The sequence below is a fragment of the Alosa alosa genome, chromosome 5 (genome assembly GCF_017589495.1).
Source record: "Alosa alosa isolate M-15738 ecotype Scorff River chromosome 5, AALO_Geno_1.1, whole genome shotgun sequence".
Taxonomy (NCBI): Eukaryota; Metazoa; Chordata; class Actinopteri; order Clupeiformes; family Clupeidae; genus Alosa; species Alosa alosa.
The window spans coordinates 21,940,665-21,957,465 of NC_063193.1; the positions used below are offsets into that span (position 1 = coordinate 21,940,665).

Consider the following 16,801-nt stretch of genomic DNA (forward strand, 5'->3'; position numbering starts at 1 on the left):
TTGAGAAATGATGGCCACCAAAATGGCTGCCAAGAGGTTATAATGGCTATGGGCCCTATCATAACAGTCAACAGCGCGGCGCAAAGTGTATAATCATCATGATGCAACACATATTTCTATTGTACACTCGAGTTTTTCGTCATCTCTTTTATTGAGCAACGCACCAAGGGGTGTAGCCATTAAGGAGGGGTCTAGTGCATTATCTAAAAATTACTATCGTACACTACCTAAAACGCATTACGCCACTGACCAAAAATTACCTGGTCAGAAATCCATAGCGAATTGTTTATGTGTTATTTTAAGAGTGCATTATCAACAGTGATGGGCGGGTGCACAACTACACCCTGCTTTTCTCATCCACAGGAACGTGCACCAGCGCACATCCATGCAAAACATTACAAATTACATGATATCAGGAAATACGTCTCACAATGAGTAGTTTCACCATTCACACTCATTTGCAAATTGTTAATGACAGTTAAAAGTGAATAGGCGAGAGGCACATATGGACTGGTATCATATTTCATCTGGAGGGCATATGCTTTCAGAAAAGATATAGTTTAGGGTGTTTAATTTGTTTTCCATAGACAGTATAGGCTAAAATGTATCCGCTTTACACAAGATTCACCTACATAGAATATAGGGCAATGTATTGTGCATGGCATGGAGGAAGATGGGAAATGTCTTAAATTGTGTAATATCTCATCTAAAGGGTATATGCTTTCAGAAAATGTATAGTTCAGGGTGTTTAATTTGTTTTCCCTTGACTATACATGCCAAAATGTATCCACTGTACACTAGATTCGCCTAATTCAGAATAGAGGGCAATGTGTTGTGCATGGCATGGAGGAAGATGAGACATGTCTTAACTGGTGTTATATCTCATCTACAAGTAATATGCTTTCAGGAAATATATAGTTTAGGGTATTTAGTCTGTTTTCCATAGACATTATAGGCTAAAATGTATCTGCTTTACACTAGATTCGCCTGTACAGAATATAGGGCAATGTATGTGCATGGCATGGAGGAAGATGGGAAATGTCTTAAATTGTGTTGACTATACTCTAGAGGGTTTTGTGCTTTCAGAAAATATATAGTTTAGGGTGTTTCATTTGCTTTCCCTAGACAGTATATGTCAAAATGTGTCCGCTTTACACTAGATTCGCCTCTACAGAATAGAGGCCAATGTATTGTGCATTGCATGGAGGAAGATGGGACATGTCCTATTTGGTGTCAAATCACTTCTAGAGGTTATATGCTTTTAGAAAATATATAGTTTATGATGTTTAATTTGTTTCCCTTAATAGTGCAGGCCAAAATGTATCAGCTGTTCACTTGATTCACCTATACAGAATAGAGGAGAATGTATTATGCATGGTATGGAGGAAGATGGGACATAAGTTGATTAATGCTATATTTCATGTAGGGCATATGCTTGTAGAATATGTATAATTTTGGCTGATCTATGATTTTGGTAAAACCATGACCCATGCATAGGCATGCACTTCAATTATTAATCTTAAACTATATTTATTAGTATAGCATGCGCCTTTTGCCAGACGTCACAACAATAGTCACCTCTTTGGAGGCTAGTTGCAGTTATCTGCACCTGTCTGTCGAATTTGGACATTATCATGTCCATCTTCAACTTTGTCTTTACAATTTTCCTTCATTCATTCACACTTACATAAACATACTGTGCTGTCTGATTACTGTTTTAGCCAAAATTGTGCAAAGTAAAGAGGCATCATACAGGCCCCTCTGATTGGACAGACAGTCTGATTGGACAACAGATCAGTCAACCCCCCGGCAAGAGGTCAATTACTATAAGCCTGTAAGTCATGGAAAATGATGGACTGATACTTTCGTGTGATATACTGTATATGATTCAGTGACCTCTAAATCAGACCACCAAAAACACTTTCCTAGGCTGAATAATGCTTAACTATATGTTTGTTCAACTTTAACATTGTGGAACACTTAAATGCAAAAACACACTGGCTCTATTTAAAGACTGAACAACCATTTCCATTGATTCAAAGGGCCAAAATAAAAAAAATAGACACCAATTAGCAACAAACAAGTCTGAAATAAGCCTGAGAAATGTACTAACTCTTTGAAAATAAAAGAATGTTCCTCAACAATGCAATATTCTAAAATTCCATGTTAAGTTAGATGGGATCAGATATTCTTTAGAAAGCTTATTTTACAACATTCTAATTACAGTTTTGTCAGTATTTGCTAAGGTGATAATGCCTAAAACAACCCTCATTTTAACATATTTCCACCAACTGGATTTTCATGGACTTTTACTATGGTGTTTAGATCACCAATTGAAATATAAAAATGTGAAAATAAATTCTGTTGCAATTAGTTTTGGGTCAGACCTTACTTTGCCTGGACTATATGATTGAGGAGAGAGAACTGAAGTGCAGGAACGTATCCAGGTGACATAAAAGTAATAGATATCACCCATTCCTGGAGTAAGAATGATGTTAAAGAATAATAGGCTGTTTGTTGATAATAAATGTGTCAACAACACCCAGGATACCTAATGCTCCTTAGAGAACACGTTCACAGGCAGAACCGTGGTACCTACCGTTGGCTGGGCGGGCAGCTCCATAGGTTGGCATGATGTTCTTGATGCTCTCATGCTGATTCCTCTCCAGAGACTCCAGTGTGCCCATGCCAGAGCTGGGCAGAGAGGGCAAGGACGACAGGGGTGGCAGGCTGGCACGATGGATGCAGCCGCCCGCTCTGCCATGCAGAGAGCCAGCGGACACCGGGCTCTTCTTCACCGCAGGTGCCGTAGGAGGGGTGGGCACTAAGGCCGCATGTTTGGCCTGGGTGCCAGCGGCGACGGCGGTGCCAGGTGGACTGTGGCTGAGGGTGGCGGGCAGGAGGCCGGTGGAGATGGGGCAGGAGAGACTGCGCGGGGGCCTGCACCGCCCAGCGGCAGAGGTGACGCTGCAGCACTCGGGACTGGGGCTGCAGGTGGAGCAGCTGCTGACGCTGGGTGCTCCCTGCAGCCGCACGGGCGAGTAGCTCCCCAGCGGGGAGGGCCGGACGGAGGTGGGCGCCTCGTGGTGGGCCTGCTGGTGCCGCGGGTGCCCCTGCTGCTGCTGCTGCTGCGCTGCTGCTGCTGCTGCTGCTGCTGCTGCTGCTGCTGCTGCTGCTGCTGCTGCTGCTGCTGCTGCTGCTGCTGCTGCTGCTGCTGCTGCTGCTGCTGCTGCTGCTGCTGCTGCTGCTGCTGCTGCTGCTGCTGCTGCTGCTGCTGCTGCTGCTGCTGCTGCTGCTGCTGCTGCTGCTGCTGCTGCTGCTGCTGCTGCTGCTGCTGCTGCTGCTGCTGCTGCTGCTGCTGCTGCTGCTGCTGCTGCTGCTGCTGCTGCTGCTGCTGCTGCTGCTGCTGCTGCTGCTGCTGCTGCTGCTGCTGCTGCTGCTGCTGCTGCTGCTGCTGCTGCTGCTGCTGCTGCTGCTGCTGCTGCTGCTGCTGCTGCTGCTGCTGCTGCTGCTGCTGCTGCTGCTGCTGCTGCTGCTGCTGCTGCTGCTGCTGCTGCTGCTGCTGCTGCTGCTGCTGCTGCTGCTGCTGCTGCTGCTGCTGCTGCTGCTGCTGCTGCTGCTGCTGCTGCTGCTGCTGCTGCTGCTGCTGCTGCTGCTGCTGCTGCTGCTGCTGCTGCTGCTGCTGCTGCTGCTGCTGCTGCTGCTGCTGCTGCTGCTGCTGCTGCTGCTGCTGCTGCTGCTGCTGCTGCTGCTGCTGCTGCTGCTGCTGCTGCTGCTGCTGCTGCTGCTGCTGCTGCTGCTGCTGCTGCTGCTGCTGCTGCTGCTGCTGCTGCTGCTGCTGCTGCTGCTGCTGCTGCTGCTGCTGCTGCTGCTGCTGCTGCTGCTGCTGCTGCTGCTGCTGCTGCTGCTGCTGCTGCTGCTGCTGCTGCTGCTGCTGCTGCTGCTGCTGCTGCTGCTGCTGCTGCTGCTGCTGCTGCTGCTGCTGCTGCTGCTGCTGCTGCTGCTGCTGCTGCTGCTGCTGCTGCTGCTGCTGCTGCTGCTGCTGCTGCTGCTGCTGCTGCTGCTGCTGCTGCTGCTGCTGCTGCTGCTGCTGCTGCTGCTGCTGCTGCTGCTGCTGCTGCTGCTGCTGCTGCTGCTGCTGCTGCTGCTGCTGCTGCTGCTGCTGCTGCTGCTGCTGCTGCTGCTGCTGCTGCTGCTGCTGCTGCTGCTGCTGCTGCTGCTGCTGCTGCTGCTGCTGCTGCTGCTGCTGCTGCTGCTGCTGCTGCTGCTGCTGCTGCTGCTGCTGCTGCTGCTGCTGCTGCTGCTGCTGCTGCTGCTGCTGCTGCTGCTGCTGCTGCTGCTGCTGCTGCTGCTGCTGCTGCTGCTGCTGCTGCTGCTGCTGCTGCTGCTGCTGCTGCTGCTGCTGCTGCTGCTGCTGCTGCTGCTGCTGCTGCTGCTGCTGCTGCTGCTGCTGCTGCTGCTGCTGCTGCTGATTAATATATTCACATAGAATATTACTCTGAAAGGAATGTGAGCAAAATGAACGAAATCTAGAACAAAAAGAGTTGGTTAATTATATCCTCCATTATATTAATTTTATTTGCCTATACTGCCTCTGCATTTCTGAGAGAAAAGCACATTTCTGTTTGTTTAGTCACCTGCAAATGCAGATGGATGACACAATACTTTGAAAGACTTACTTAAAGTTTTACTAAAATATTTCCATAATATTCAATATTAAAATTCATGTACCTTCAGCTTTGGTGCGAGCCTCTCGTCCTCCAGGTGAGTCTCTTAGTGCGCCGCCCCTGTGGCCGGGTGGGGAAGTGTCGCAACTGCCCTGACTGTAGCAGTGGGTGAGTGGGGGCAGGCTGTGGCTCTGGCCCTCCAGGATGGGGGAGAATTCGCACGAAGACTGGGAGTGTGTGGAATGCGCCGTGGAGGCCTCGGCCCCCGTTCTCAGGCAAGGAGAGCCTCCGGCTCCCCCCGCTCCCCCGACGGTCCTCCTCTTGTTGCGTGCAATCTCAGCGAACGAGGTGACACGGGGTGGGGGGGCAGGGCTTGGCGCGGCGCCCTCGCTCAGACGCATCGGGCAGCTGAGCATGCGCTCCAGTGACCCCATGCGGGATGACGGCGACTTGTCTAGGTTGCGGTCATAGCTGCGGGAGCGAGGGCGACCAACCGCCCCACTGGCCAGTTGGCCGATAGGTGGAGAGATGTTGACGTACACCTGGCCCTCGATAATATTCTGGTCGGAGGCCGATGTACCCATCTTTGGTTGCCTCTTCTCGTCTGACTGGGCCTCCCCCTGGTGAGAATACAAGGAGACCATGTATTTATTCTAGAGGTCTTTAAAATGCATGAGTAAGTCTTTATTCATGCATCATGCTATCTTTCATACAATTCTATTTGGAATGCTTTTTGAAGTTATATATATTTTTCATATATATATATATATAATGAATTGGTGAGCTGAATTTTAAGTATTTTCTGTTGTCATGCTTGATATGAAAGCTCTAATCTAAACCTAAGAGCTACCTTGGAATATGACCTTGGTTTCCAGGTCAGTAGTTTCCCACATCACTTACCTGGCAGATTCTGAACTCCTCCTCCCGCTCCTCCTCTTCCTCCTCCTCTTCCTCCTCCTCCTCCTTGTGCTGTCTGAAGAGGTAATACTCAGCGGGCTGGGTGGGGCTGCCTTTACTGTGCTCGTCTGAGCAGCTTGTGACAGAGGACCCTGCGGGACTGGGGGAGGACTGCGAGGACAGGTCACAGGTCACCAGCTTGTAGTAGTTCTGTGTGGCCACCACCAGCCTGGCCTGGCTCTGGTGCTGGGCAGTGGCGTCGCCCTCAGCAGAGGCCTCCACCAGGGAGAGGGCATGCTCGCCGCCTGGCTGCTGGAGGTGGTGGTGGTAGGAGTTGCAGTTGGCGTCCAGCTCCATGGCGTCCAGCTGCTGCTGTTGGGACAGGCCGAGGCAGCTGTGAGACGAGGCGGACGTGGCCGCCGGGTCGTGGAGGACGGGGGCCCCTCCCACATGGCCTGCCTCGGGGGGGTCAGTGGGTGAGGTGTGCAGGTCCAGGTAGAAGGCCCCGCTGCCGCGTGTGCACTCCACCCCGACACTGCCCCCCGGGGCCAGCTCGGACACCAGGGAGGTGCAGGACGGCTCGGAGGAGCTGTTGAGGTTCAGGTGGGGTTTGGTGGTGGTGGTGGTGGTGCTGGTGGGGGGCACCACAGCAACGTTGTTCATCTTGTTGTAGATGGTGCTGAAGTTGACCAGTACACCATCAGAGCTGTTGCAGGAGGAGTCGCTGGCGTAGCCCAGCGGGTAGCAGTCGGGGAAGGCGTCGGTGAAGGGCTCCGGGTAGGGCGGCTGCGAGAGGCTGCAGCAGGAGCAGCGCTGGGCCAGGCCACAGGAGCCACTGGAGCTGCGCCCACTCCGCATGGGCTGATCTTCATCGTCCTCCCTCCTCCTCCTCCTCCTCCTCTCCCCAGTCGTGCTCGCCGCAGTCCATGGAAAGGCGTGGAGCCGCTGCTGCCGTGGCGATGCTGACTGCCCAGTGCCAGGAGGCCAAGGCCGTCCAGAGCCGAGGAGGGGAACTCGAAGCTCCCTCCCCGGCTGCCATCACTGCTCCGGGTCAGCCTCCTGGACCCTCCTCCTCCTCCTGAGGAAGAGTACCAGGGCTTCCCATGGTTGCCGTGTAGGAGGAAAGGCTCGGGGTGGTAGTCCAGGTCATGGAGGTGAAAGGGAGGCCCCATCCCCGTATCGTTGTTGAGGGCGTCATTGGTGCTACCGTGCAGGTGGAAGGACGAATCCTCCAGGTAGCCGTTCAGGTTGTCCCCATCCTCCTCCTCCTCCTCCTCTTCCTCCTCTTCCTCCTCCCTGTTCAGGAGGAAAGGGTTGTGGCGCAGACGGCTGCTCCTGTCCCTCTGCTTGAACCCGGAACCCTCATGCCGGTGGGAAAGCTCTTCAGAGTTGCTTGACGTGAAGGAGGCATCACTGGTCACGCTCCCACCGCTACCCTGTCCTCCCTCCTCCTCCTCCTCCTCCTCTTCGTTCACCTCCTTGTCCCCCTCCTCCTTCCTGCCTCCCGTCCTCCCCCACCCACCCCCACCCCCCCCTCGCCGGGCCCTGTGTCGTTAGAGTTCTGGCTGCCGTTGCTGCTGCTGCTGCTGGACGTCTGGATGAGGCTGCTGTAGACCAGCGGCTCGTGCAGCAGGACGTCGCGCTCGGGCAGCGAGGTGGTGCGGCTTAGGCCCAGGTTCTCGGGCGGGCTGAAGGGGTTGCCCCGCTTCAGAGAGCCGCAGCACTGCCGCCCACCGGACACCTGGCAGTGCACCAGCGGGATGTGGTGGACGATGAGGGTCTCCCCGGCTAATTTCGGAGAGCTGTTCATCTTCTCTGGTGGATGGGTGTGTATGGGTGTGTGTTTGTGTGTGTGTGTGGTAGAAACAAGCGAAGGCAAATGAATGCAGGCGGTTCAGAAGGGTTAGTTCACTTGTCCAAACGTGGCTCCAGGACGCTGAGGTCTTGGCAGATCCGTACACAAACAAACACCTTCATGGCCACAAAGGAAAATCTGCAAAGAAAAAAATGGAAAACATTTAGGCACGAGGTGTCCACACAATCTGAATTTTGAGACACTCTCCCTGATTATGGATGAGAACGAGTAACTATGAATTTGGAGAACACTGCAAGCCTTTATGTGGCCAGAGAGAGAGAGAGTGAGCAGTGTCACATTCCACATTCCAAAGGGAACATTCAGAAGCCTGTCTGCAAATGTACATGTGTGCCTAAAATTGCTCGCTCGTATTCTCATGAATTTCACTTTCTATAATTAGCATGGAGAGAAGCTTCATACAGGCTAATGAACGTTGAAAGAAAAATACACAACATTTCCAATGCCATATTGTGTGTAAAAACACAAAAATGAAAATTCAGCCATGAAACCCTGTAAGGAGATTTTTGTACATTTGTATGCAGGATTAAAACCAAGCTAATCGTAGCTCATTGTCGTGTCCTGTGGATGCAATTAATGACAAAAAATCCCATAGACACATACAGAAGAGTTTTACTCTTGGGCAATTCCACGGAAAATGGACTTTTTGTCACATCCATAACGCCAGTGAAATGCCTTGGCATTTGTATGATGTGAATGATAACATTCATTTGTTGTGCATTTTTTCTCATGTACATTCTTCAGCCAAAATTAGCAAATACTCAAATTTCATGTAATCATTCACATCATGCCATACCATCACATTTTATTGGTGTTATGGATGTTACAAAAAATTTAATTTTCCATGGAATTGCCCTCTTACTGAATTGTGAGGAGCCAGGAGCTGTGTATCAAATGTTGAAGTCCCCACCCCAGTAAATCCCAGTCCATCTCCACCCTCATGACCCATCCGTTTCAGGAAAAGACGGCCCCAAATGTGCAGTCCCATTGTCTCCTCCTTGGCGTCCACTCCAGAGTGTTCCAGAATAGCCACCAATCACAGATGCTTGGCCCAGGCTTCCCATGGCAAATCCGATCACAGGCAGTCTCTCTATCTCTCTCCCTCTCTCTCTCTCCCTCTCTCTTCCTCTCTGCTTCGGGGATCACCGTTCCCTGATGAGTGCCACTGCCAGGCACTGATAGCGAGGCGAGGGGTGCCAGGCCAAAAACACACATCCCCACAGTAGCTGCTGACCCCACCAATATCTAATCCACTCTAATCTCTGTCATGATTACAGCCCTGCACTCATGCTCCTGAGGAAATCAGCTGTGACATTTATGCTTCACGAGGGCCGAGGTGTGAGACCGTTGAGAAATGGGCAGTGGGGTAGGCACTGAGACGCTTTAAATAGCTGACCTTCAGTTGCACAGGAACAATGAGAGATGCAAAGGCAATAATAAGCAGACTTGTCACTTGTCACACACAGGCTATAATTTAAGGAGGCACTGTGGAGAACTAGCATGCTAACAAGCAACTGACGTGGCTTGCACTGAACACATCAGTGCAGCTGGCACTGCTAAAAGCTGGTTAGCTTAATTTTAATGATATATTTAGCAAAGCCTTGCAAACAGCTGTTCTACTGTTTTGACAGGGTTTTCCGATGTGGAGAACAAAGTAACACAATCTATTCCGTGATCATATTCCCACAAAGCAGGCTGGATGATGTTAAAAAAATTACAATAACAAAATAAAAAGCCCATTAAAACAAAACAAGTTAGTCATTTAGTAAAATAAGAATATACAAAAAAGTAAGTAAAGCGATAAAAAGCCTGCATAGTGTGGCTAAATCGGTCCAGGTTGAAGGGACGTGATGCTGAGTGTGGGATCTAAAGCCAGTGTGAGATCTGAGACATCCCTTGAGTATCACTACAGGGTGTCATACTGTGAGGATGACAGCTGTATCATTGCAGATGTAAAAACGAGTAAGACACAGAGAAATGAAGCGTCTGTATTGGGAGCACCTCAGTGCGCAGACGCATCATCCACACATGCCTCTGACCACTAGGACATGACATGACAGTACAGGCTAGTGTGAATTCGTTGTGTGTATTTGCTGCCTGTTCTTCTGTTATTCATCCATATGGAGGATGTGGGAGCATTTTGGGAGTAAAGCTTGTGCGCATGGTTATACTTTTTTAGAGCACTGACATGAGCACTGACATGAGTCTGATGTGGTTTGTGTCTAATGGGTCTAATGTGCACATGCTTCTCGCCATCAGAGAAGGGAGAGTATTGCTGCATGTATCTCTATGTCTCTCTCTCTCTCTCTCTCTCTCTCTCTCTCTGTGCATCTGTTGAGTCTGTTTCCTGCCTCTGGCCTTGTTTGTGTGGTAACTGGGAGACAGGCTGGGTGAAAATCCCTGCAGATGTCCGAGGCCCTCTCTCTATGTGTGTCTCTCTCTCTCCCATTCTGCATGTGCCTCACTGGATGAGTCAGATGGGTGTTGAGGATGCTGCTGTCTTATGTAACCCTCCTCTCTCCTCTCCTCTCTCTCCCCTCTCCTGCTAAATCTATCTTCTCTCTACATCTTTAATCTTTAATGGGAGCTCCCCCCTGTCTTTCACTGTAAATCCTGCTTTAACAAACCACCCTGATGAAGAATATTTTAGTTTTCTTATCTTAGGCACGAGAAGCTGATTAACATTTTCTGCCTCTGAAGAATGTTTTGAATTAAGTATCTTTGCTTCCACTTGTCGCTTGTAAGGTTTTTCCTTGCAGTGCATTAGCTGAGCTCTAGATAATAACAGAACTAAGCTCTTACTTAAATAGCTTTCCAATTAAATGACATTTGCTCAGCTCAGCTAGCACAAAACCAAGCAGTTAAGACCTAATATCTGCAGATAAATGCTGTTTGCACTTGATATTAGGCTAATGTGCAGGATTAACAATCCAACAAAACCTCACACATTCTTACACATCCATCTTCACTGTCCAAAATTTGGCATATTTGTTCCCGTCCGGCTCAAGAGTGGAATGTTTATTTCTTCTTCACATACCTGTCAGTATGAGATATGTGTGATATGTGTGATATAACCATCAGACCATCAGCTGTGTATTAACCTAAACAACCTCCTACTGTACATACACCTACTGATACCACTTTAGGATGTTTAAGAGTATAAAGTTTGGCTGTCATGAACTCTTTCAGTAAAAAAAATATACTTATTTTATTTACTGTTTTTTAAGGAGAACGTCTTGTAGCTGTGGTCTGATGTGCAGTCTAATGTCCATGAGACAGTGTGTGGGCTGCAGGTAAACAGGATTATCTAAGCCGCGTCGGCCGTGGCTGCCAGACACCTCCTCATTAGGGAGGGAGGGCTACAGCCAGTTTGTATGCAATGTGATCTGGGACATGCATTAAATGCATTAGAGCAGCTTATAGGATTGTGCCTACAGAGCGGTGGATGGCCGCTGCTTGGCTGCTTTGAATGACCACGCAGATTTACAGTGCACCAAAATGACCTGGGTGGCTGGGAGCTGTAGAGGTCAGTCCACCAAGAGTCCTAATGTTTATGAGCTTGGGATTTCACACTCTTTTTAAATGCTGTGAAGAGAACCTTTGCAACTCACTGACCTACACACATACATATACAAGTAATGGTACTAGCATAGATAGCATATTTTTATTTTAAGTAGTTGGAGATTACTGATAGCCATAACATACACTGATAATCAATAATGTGATAATGTACAATCATCTAAGTGCAGTTAGTAGCCATTACACAGATAACCTTGGAACATTAGTGTTAGCAACAAGCATCTTCATAGCAACATAAAAGCGTGGGAAATAGAAAGATCATGCACAGACACAGAGAGAGAGAGAGAGAGACACACACACACAGAGTGAGAGACACATGTAATGGCGCAGTCCTCATTAACGCAAAATCTGATTCTATTTCTTTCCACACTTCACAAGACACTAAGTCAGATTGCATTTCCATCAGGGTGCCTATGCACACTCTGTGAGAGAAATTCTCCCCCACCTCAGATTTCAGCCAGCCTGACATCCTGCAGGTTTTCAGCATCACTGCTCAAACTGAGCGTGCTCACACTATCAGAATATACCATCATGCCTCATCAGAGGGGTGGCAAGGGAGGAGGAGAGGAGACCATGAGCCAGAGAGACACAGATATCAACTGACAGCAGAAGAAATGTAAATATGGTTACTGCACTGCAAGTGAGGAATTATGGTTTGCCTCAGATGGTGACATGCACCAACAAAAAACAACAAGTGCCAACAAAAAACAAACAAGCAAAGAAAACTATCAACAGTAAAATGGAAAGTGTCTTTGAGCTTGTGTGCCAGAGAGAGAAAGGAAGAGAACAAGAGAATGACAGAGCCAAAGCAAGAATGTGACCAACCAATGGCATTAGAGAAGGGGGAAGGGGTGATCTATTCAATGGCTCCATTCTCCTGTTTCAGGAAAGGGAACGCCACAATACAGGATACCCCCCACCTGCCTCCACTTCCAGCCAGCACACAGCATGCACATGGGCTCTGTAATGACCTCACGCTTACAGGATCCACGCCTCGGAGCAGTTCCTGAGTCATTCCAGGAATCCGCATCTGACTACTCTGAGCCCACACACACTTTAGGCTGGCAATGTGAGAATGGGCACAAATAGAATGGTCACAACCCATGTAGGTACGTGCCATGCATGACAAAATGACCCGATGGGCTGGATCTCTCGCTATCTTACAGTGAGGATGAATGAGGTTTAATCTGCCCCAATGAGTTTAGTGCTCTTCATTGTCTGTGACAGTCAAATAAGTTCAAGTCCCTTTCTTGGCCTCCATGGAACAAAAGAGGGAGAAGTGCAAGTTCATGCAGATGAAGGCATCGCTGTGCCTAGCTCTCTGCATAACACTCTCACATTTCTAATTGCTTTTTCATTCTAGTGAAAGCTCTAGCTGTTGTGAGTGCATCTGTGCACATCTTCGATGGGTATTAGTTGTCCAGCATGTTATACTATATTGTTCCCTGAAAACACTTTGAAATCAAAATGTAAAAAAAAGATTTTTGAAAATTCATTAAAATGGAGGATATAACATTTTGGAACCAAACTCTTCATATTGTCCCCAGACAGCCCTCACCCTTCTAAAAAAACACCTGTCTGCTGATCAAATGCAATCTCTCTCATACCTGTCTAAAGAAAATTAATCTCTATTGCATAAGAGTCTATCTGTCCAAGCTGTCCTAGAAGACTGACATGAAACTGATAAATCTGGAATATGAAAGACTGCTAGCACATATTGATTGATTTGCTGAGTCATTCAAGGACTTGCTCTACTGATACATAACATTCAAGAAATGTACCATTAAAATCTATACTGATATATTGTTTGCAGATGACAATACCCAATCAGATCATTCTAAGTGAGGTCATACTTGACATACTCACTGATGACTTGTGAGTCACGCCTCCTTATTTGTACATTTCTTTAAACTCCCCTCCTGACTTGTTATGATTTAGACAAAATGGAACTTAGCAGAGCCCACACCCATTCTGTTGCTGTTGCTGCATTCTGTGAAGTTGGAAGACATGCGTACACAGTCAAGAGTGCGAGTCTTGGAAACTAAGACAGACAATACAAAAATAAAAACACAGACACTCTATAATAAGTCAGACGTCTCAGGATGATTCATGCCCTCCACGCACACTCAGAGGCAAGGCCATGGTACTGGCCAGCTGTTTCACCGGCCTGGTCATCTGAGGCTGAAATCACTCTACCGCGAATAGAACTGACAGCAGAGCTCAAGCAGGCATTCACAATGTGCAGGAGGGGAACAAAACCAGAGCACTGGAGCACGCATGGGTCTCCAGCGCTGCTGTGGCAGTACCAGCTCAAATGTAAGCATATCACTGACCAACTGTGAAAATGAAATGCTTTACAGCATAAACAGAAAGCACCGGTGGCACACCTGAGCCACACTGTATCCTTATGGACCCTTTCAACAAGGTAAACAAAAACAATGCTTGAACGTTCTATTTGGGCCCCAATCTACTTCCTCTGCATTAAGATAAATATGGAATGTTAAAAAGGAAGTGTTATGGGGCCAACTATGATGCTGATAATGGAACTCTCATGAAAGGGTCTATAGGAAGAAACATACCATCTGTTCTCTAATAGTGGTCACATTTCCATCATGCCATCTGGATGCCAACCTATCCATCTGATTGGCTATACTGTAAATCACATCTAAAAAACTCCTTATTTGGCAAACTAATTCGCCTATTCTGAATTTAAGTGGAGTGCAACAGATACCTCACAACTTTGCACAATTCTGACAGCTAAATATAAAAGAATTCCCAAACTTTCTTTTCTAAAGCAAGGCAGGTTTATGCCATCTTGCAACTGGCTTGATAAAATACATTGAATCTGAGAGCGGAAGGTTAAGAAAAAAAAAGTCACCCCACCACACACACACACACATCCTGTCTCTACTTTGACTTACATAACAGTAAGGTTGTGACCTGCATTCCTAGTGTTGAGGGCTTGCCAACCAAGCACCAGCAGCAGCTGTGACTGAGACTTCAGGGGAAGGCATGTGCAGAGTGTAATACCAATCATCACACATTACACACTCACACAATGCACGCATGAGGTTTACTGAAAGAGCCCATTCAGTGTCACAGCGTGACTTAGGGTTCTCTTAGACTGAGAAACACTGATCATTTCATAAGTTTTAATGCATTTGTTATGACTAGACAACACAGTGCTTGTAAGCGCTGTATACAGAAAGGCCAGTACACATGACTCAACAAAAGATGGTATCATTGCCATTTCAGTTAGAGTGGGTTAATGTGGGTTAATGGTCCATGTCTCACACTATTATGTGTCTTTGTGTTGGCCAGGCCTATAAAGTTGACAAACTCCGGAAGCCTCTGTTGGGGGCTGATGTAACCGTGGCCTTGTGGTCAAGGGTGGCTAAGTTTGATAAGTACCAGGTTTGGCTTCGGTGCTCAATCTAGACAGCCAAAACTTCCTGACACCTAAGGTGAGAATCCAGGCTTAGTAAATCTGACATTATTCTTTATACCAAAAGTAAAATCCTATTGATATGAGAAGGATGAGTAAGACCTTCAAAATGAGCTGAGAAAAGAAACAGGAAAACTAAAGAAATTCACATGCATGGACGAATACAGTATAAACTATTCCCAGATACATTTCCTCCATACTTACTGGCTACTTCTGGCTCTGGCTGATATTAGACACACCCTTTCTAGGACATTCAGTAATGGATGTCAATACTTACAAGGCAAATGGCCATAACTGAACTCAGTAGCCTATTATGTGTGCTACAATGCTCAGAAAACAGTGTTGTGTGCACATACAGTATGTTCTCATGACTTATAACGACTAATATAATGTAGTCAAAACATAATGTAAACATGTAAAAATATAAAGCTTTTTCACTAAATGTTTTTGTACACACACACACACACACACACACACACACACACACACACTAAAATGATAGGACATCTGAATATTGTCTGGACTAGAAGCAGACACAACAAATGTCAAAACAATCCCACTTGTTATATCATCAGTGGGGCCTTGGCCAAAAACCCATGACTTCCATTTCAAACGATTTCCAAAAATCGTGTTTTACATCAGGTGGGGGAAGTGACCTGAAAGTTCTAATCTTGAGAAGGCGAGAACCATTTGCGTTACGTAAGAGAAGAAAAATAAACGCCTCTCTAACTGAGAGATGTGTCTGTGTGGAGCAGCGGGCCTGGCAGCCGCTCCTTGTCCTCGCTCTCCCGTATGTCGGTCAAACGGATCTGGCTGATGCGGCAGCAGTGCACGGTGGTACCAAAAAACGTACCGGCGTGTGGGGCAGGGAACGCGGACAGAGATGAAACTGGTGAAATCAGCTAACTGTTGATTTTACAGCATAGAGCAAATTATTTTACCATACGAAAGCACAAGGCAAAATACAAAATAGGCCCAAGTCGTTTCAGTGGTGCTGAATAATCCCTCAAACCATGTGTCCTACGCCTGGCTCTCAAACTAGGCAGTCCAATAACTGGAAAAACACACCTGGAAACAGACTAAAACTAGGCTATCGATATAGACCCCACTCCATTCACCACAATCTAGAATAGTTTATGTTGTGGGCTACATCGATCTGGCATGCATTCGGGTTTTGTTAAAGACAGCAGAGGCGCCCTATTCTTGTCCCAGCAAGATGTTGTTCCTATGATCGCTTTCTACACGCAGTGCAGCCTAAACACATGTTTGAGATTATCGTCTAACTGAGCAGTCACAGAGCCATATGGCTTTAGTTCAAACTGTAAGATATGTATGGCCTACATGGCATCTGCTAAAATTTACTGTAGAAACGGAGGATGTGTAGGCTCCCCAGCCATCAAGCGAACATAGGCTATCAGCGCTGTTAGTGTCTCATCGTCTCAGATTGTGTTGCTAGCTAATGGGCGACATATGCCAATACATACCAGCCTTTAACATAAAGCTACCTATTGTCTCTCACCGAAGCAATGTCGTGAGATATACCGAAGAAGGGGACGTCTAAATTGAAAAGGGTTTACGCTCAGACCATCCCTGCTTACAGTAGCCTGCACCACCGTCGTATCCTGCTTTTCACATACGGCATATTGCGGGCGAAGAAGAATTGCCGTTGTTGGCTGACGAGTCAATTAAATAATCCTTAAACAATCGTTATTTGAAACATGTCAGCTGTGTTGAATATGTTCGTTTGTCAGCTGTAGCCTTCAAAACAGCATTACCAAATTTCAGTCTGCATTGATGCGCGGTGCGCTTTGTCACCGAGCTACGCTTGCCTCTTCGCCGACACATTGCTGTTATTTAACGCAGAATCAACACGAAGCTTACTGTCAGAAGAATGACTTACCTTAACAGATTGGGACAATGTTTGTATCCATACTGGAATCTTTGTTTACTTAAAATGATGTAGATATTTATCTTTTTCCCATGATGAGGTAGTCATTCCACCCCTCGATATAACATCGTCGCCAATGTTGGGTTGGACCATGAATGCTACGTCAGGAGTCACCCCCACCCCCACCCACTCAGATAATGCATGTTTTGGAAGTCGACTGTGGACCAGGCTTCAAGGAACCAAAATAATGCCTGTTATCTTTAAGTATATACGTAGGCTAGACTATGCAAATACAGACGATGCGCAAAATGTGCTGCATGTGCAACAACAAAAAAATATATAAATAAATTAAATTACGGAAAGTATTGTCCCACGCATTTAGTGATACCAAGGAGCAATGTTTTAGGTGAGATGTGTTCTTCTGGCTTTGTTTATACTTTGTTCCACAGAGA

General features: G+C 47.3%; 1 protein-coding gene across 1 annotated transcript in view; it reads right to left on the reverse strand.

The window, feature by feature from the left end:
• LOC125294625 (AP-4 complex accessory subunit RUSC2-like) overlaps positions 1-16,502 on the reverse strand; it is a 28,858-nt gene extending 12,356 nt beyond the window's left edge. The window contains 7 exon segments of the mRNA XM_048243508.1: positions 2,600-3,130; positions 4,732-5,287; positions 5,568-6,443; positions 6,445-6,498; positions 6,500-7,051; positions 7,093-7,557; positions 16,362-16,502. Of these exon segments, the coding sequence (XP_048099465.1) occupies positions 2,600-3,130; positions 4,732-5,287; positions 5,568-6,443; positions 6,445-6,498; positions 6,500-7,051; positions 7,093-7,374 (2,851 nt within the window). The 5' untranslated portion in view covers positions 7,375-7,557; positions 16,362-16,502.
• Between the last annotated feature and the right edge of the window lie 299 nt (positions 16,503-16,801).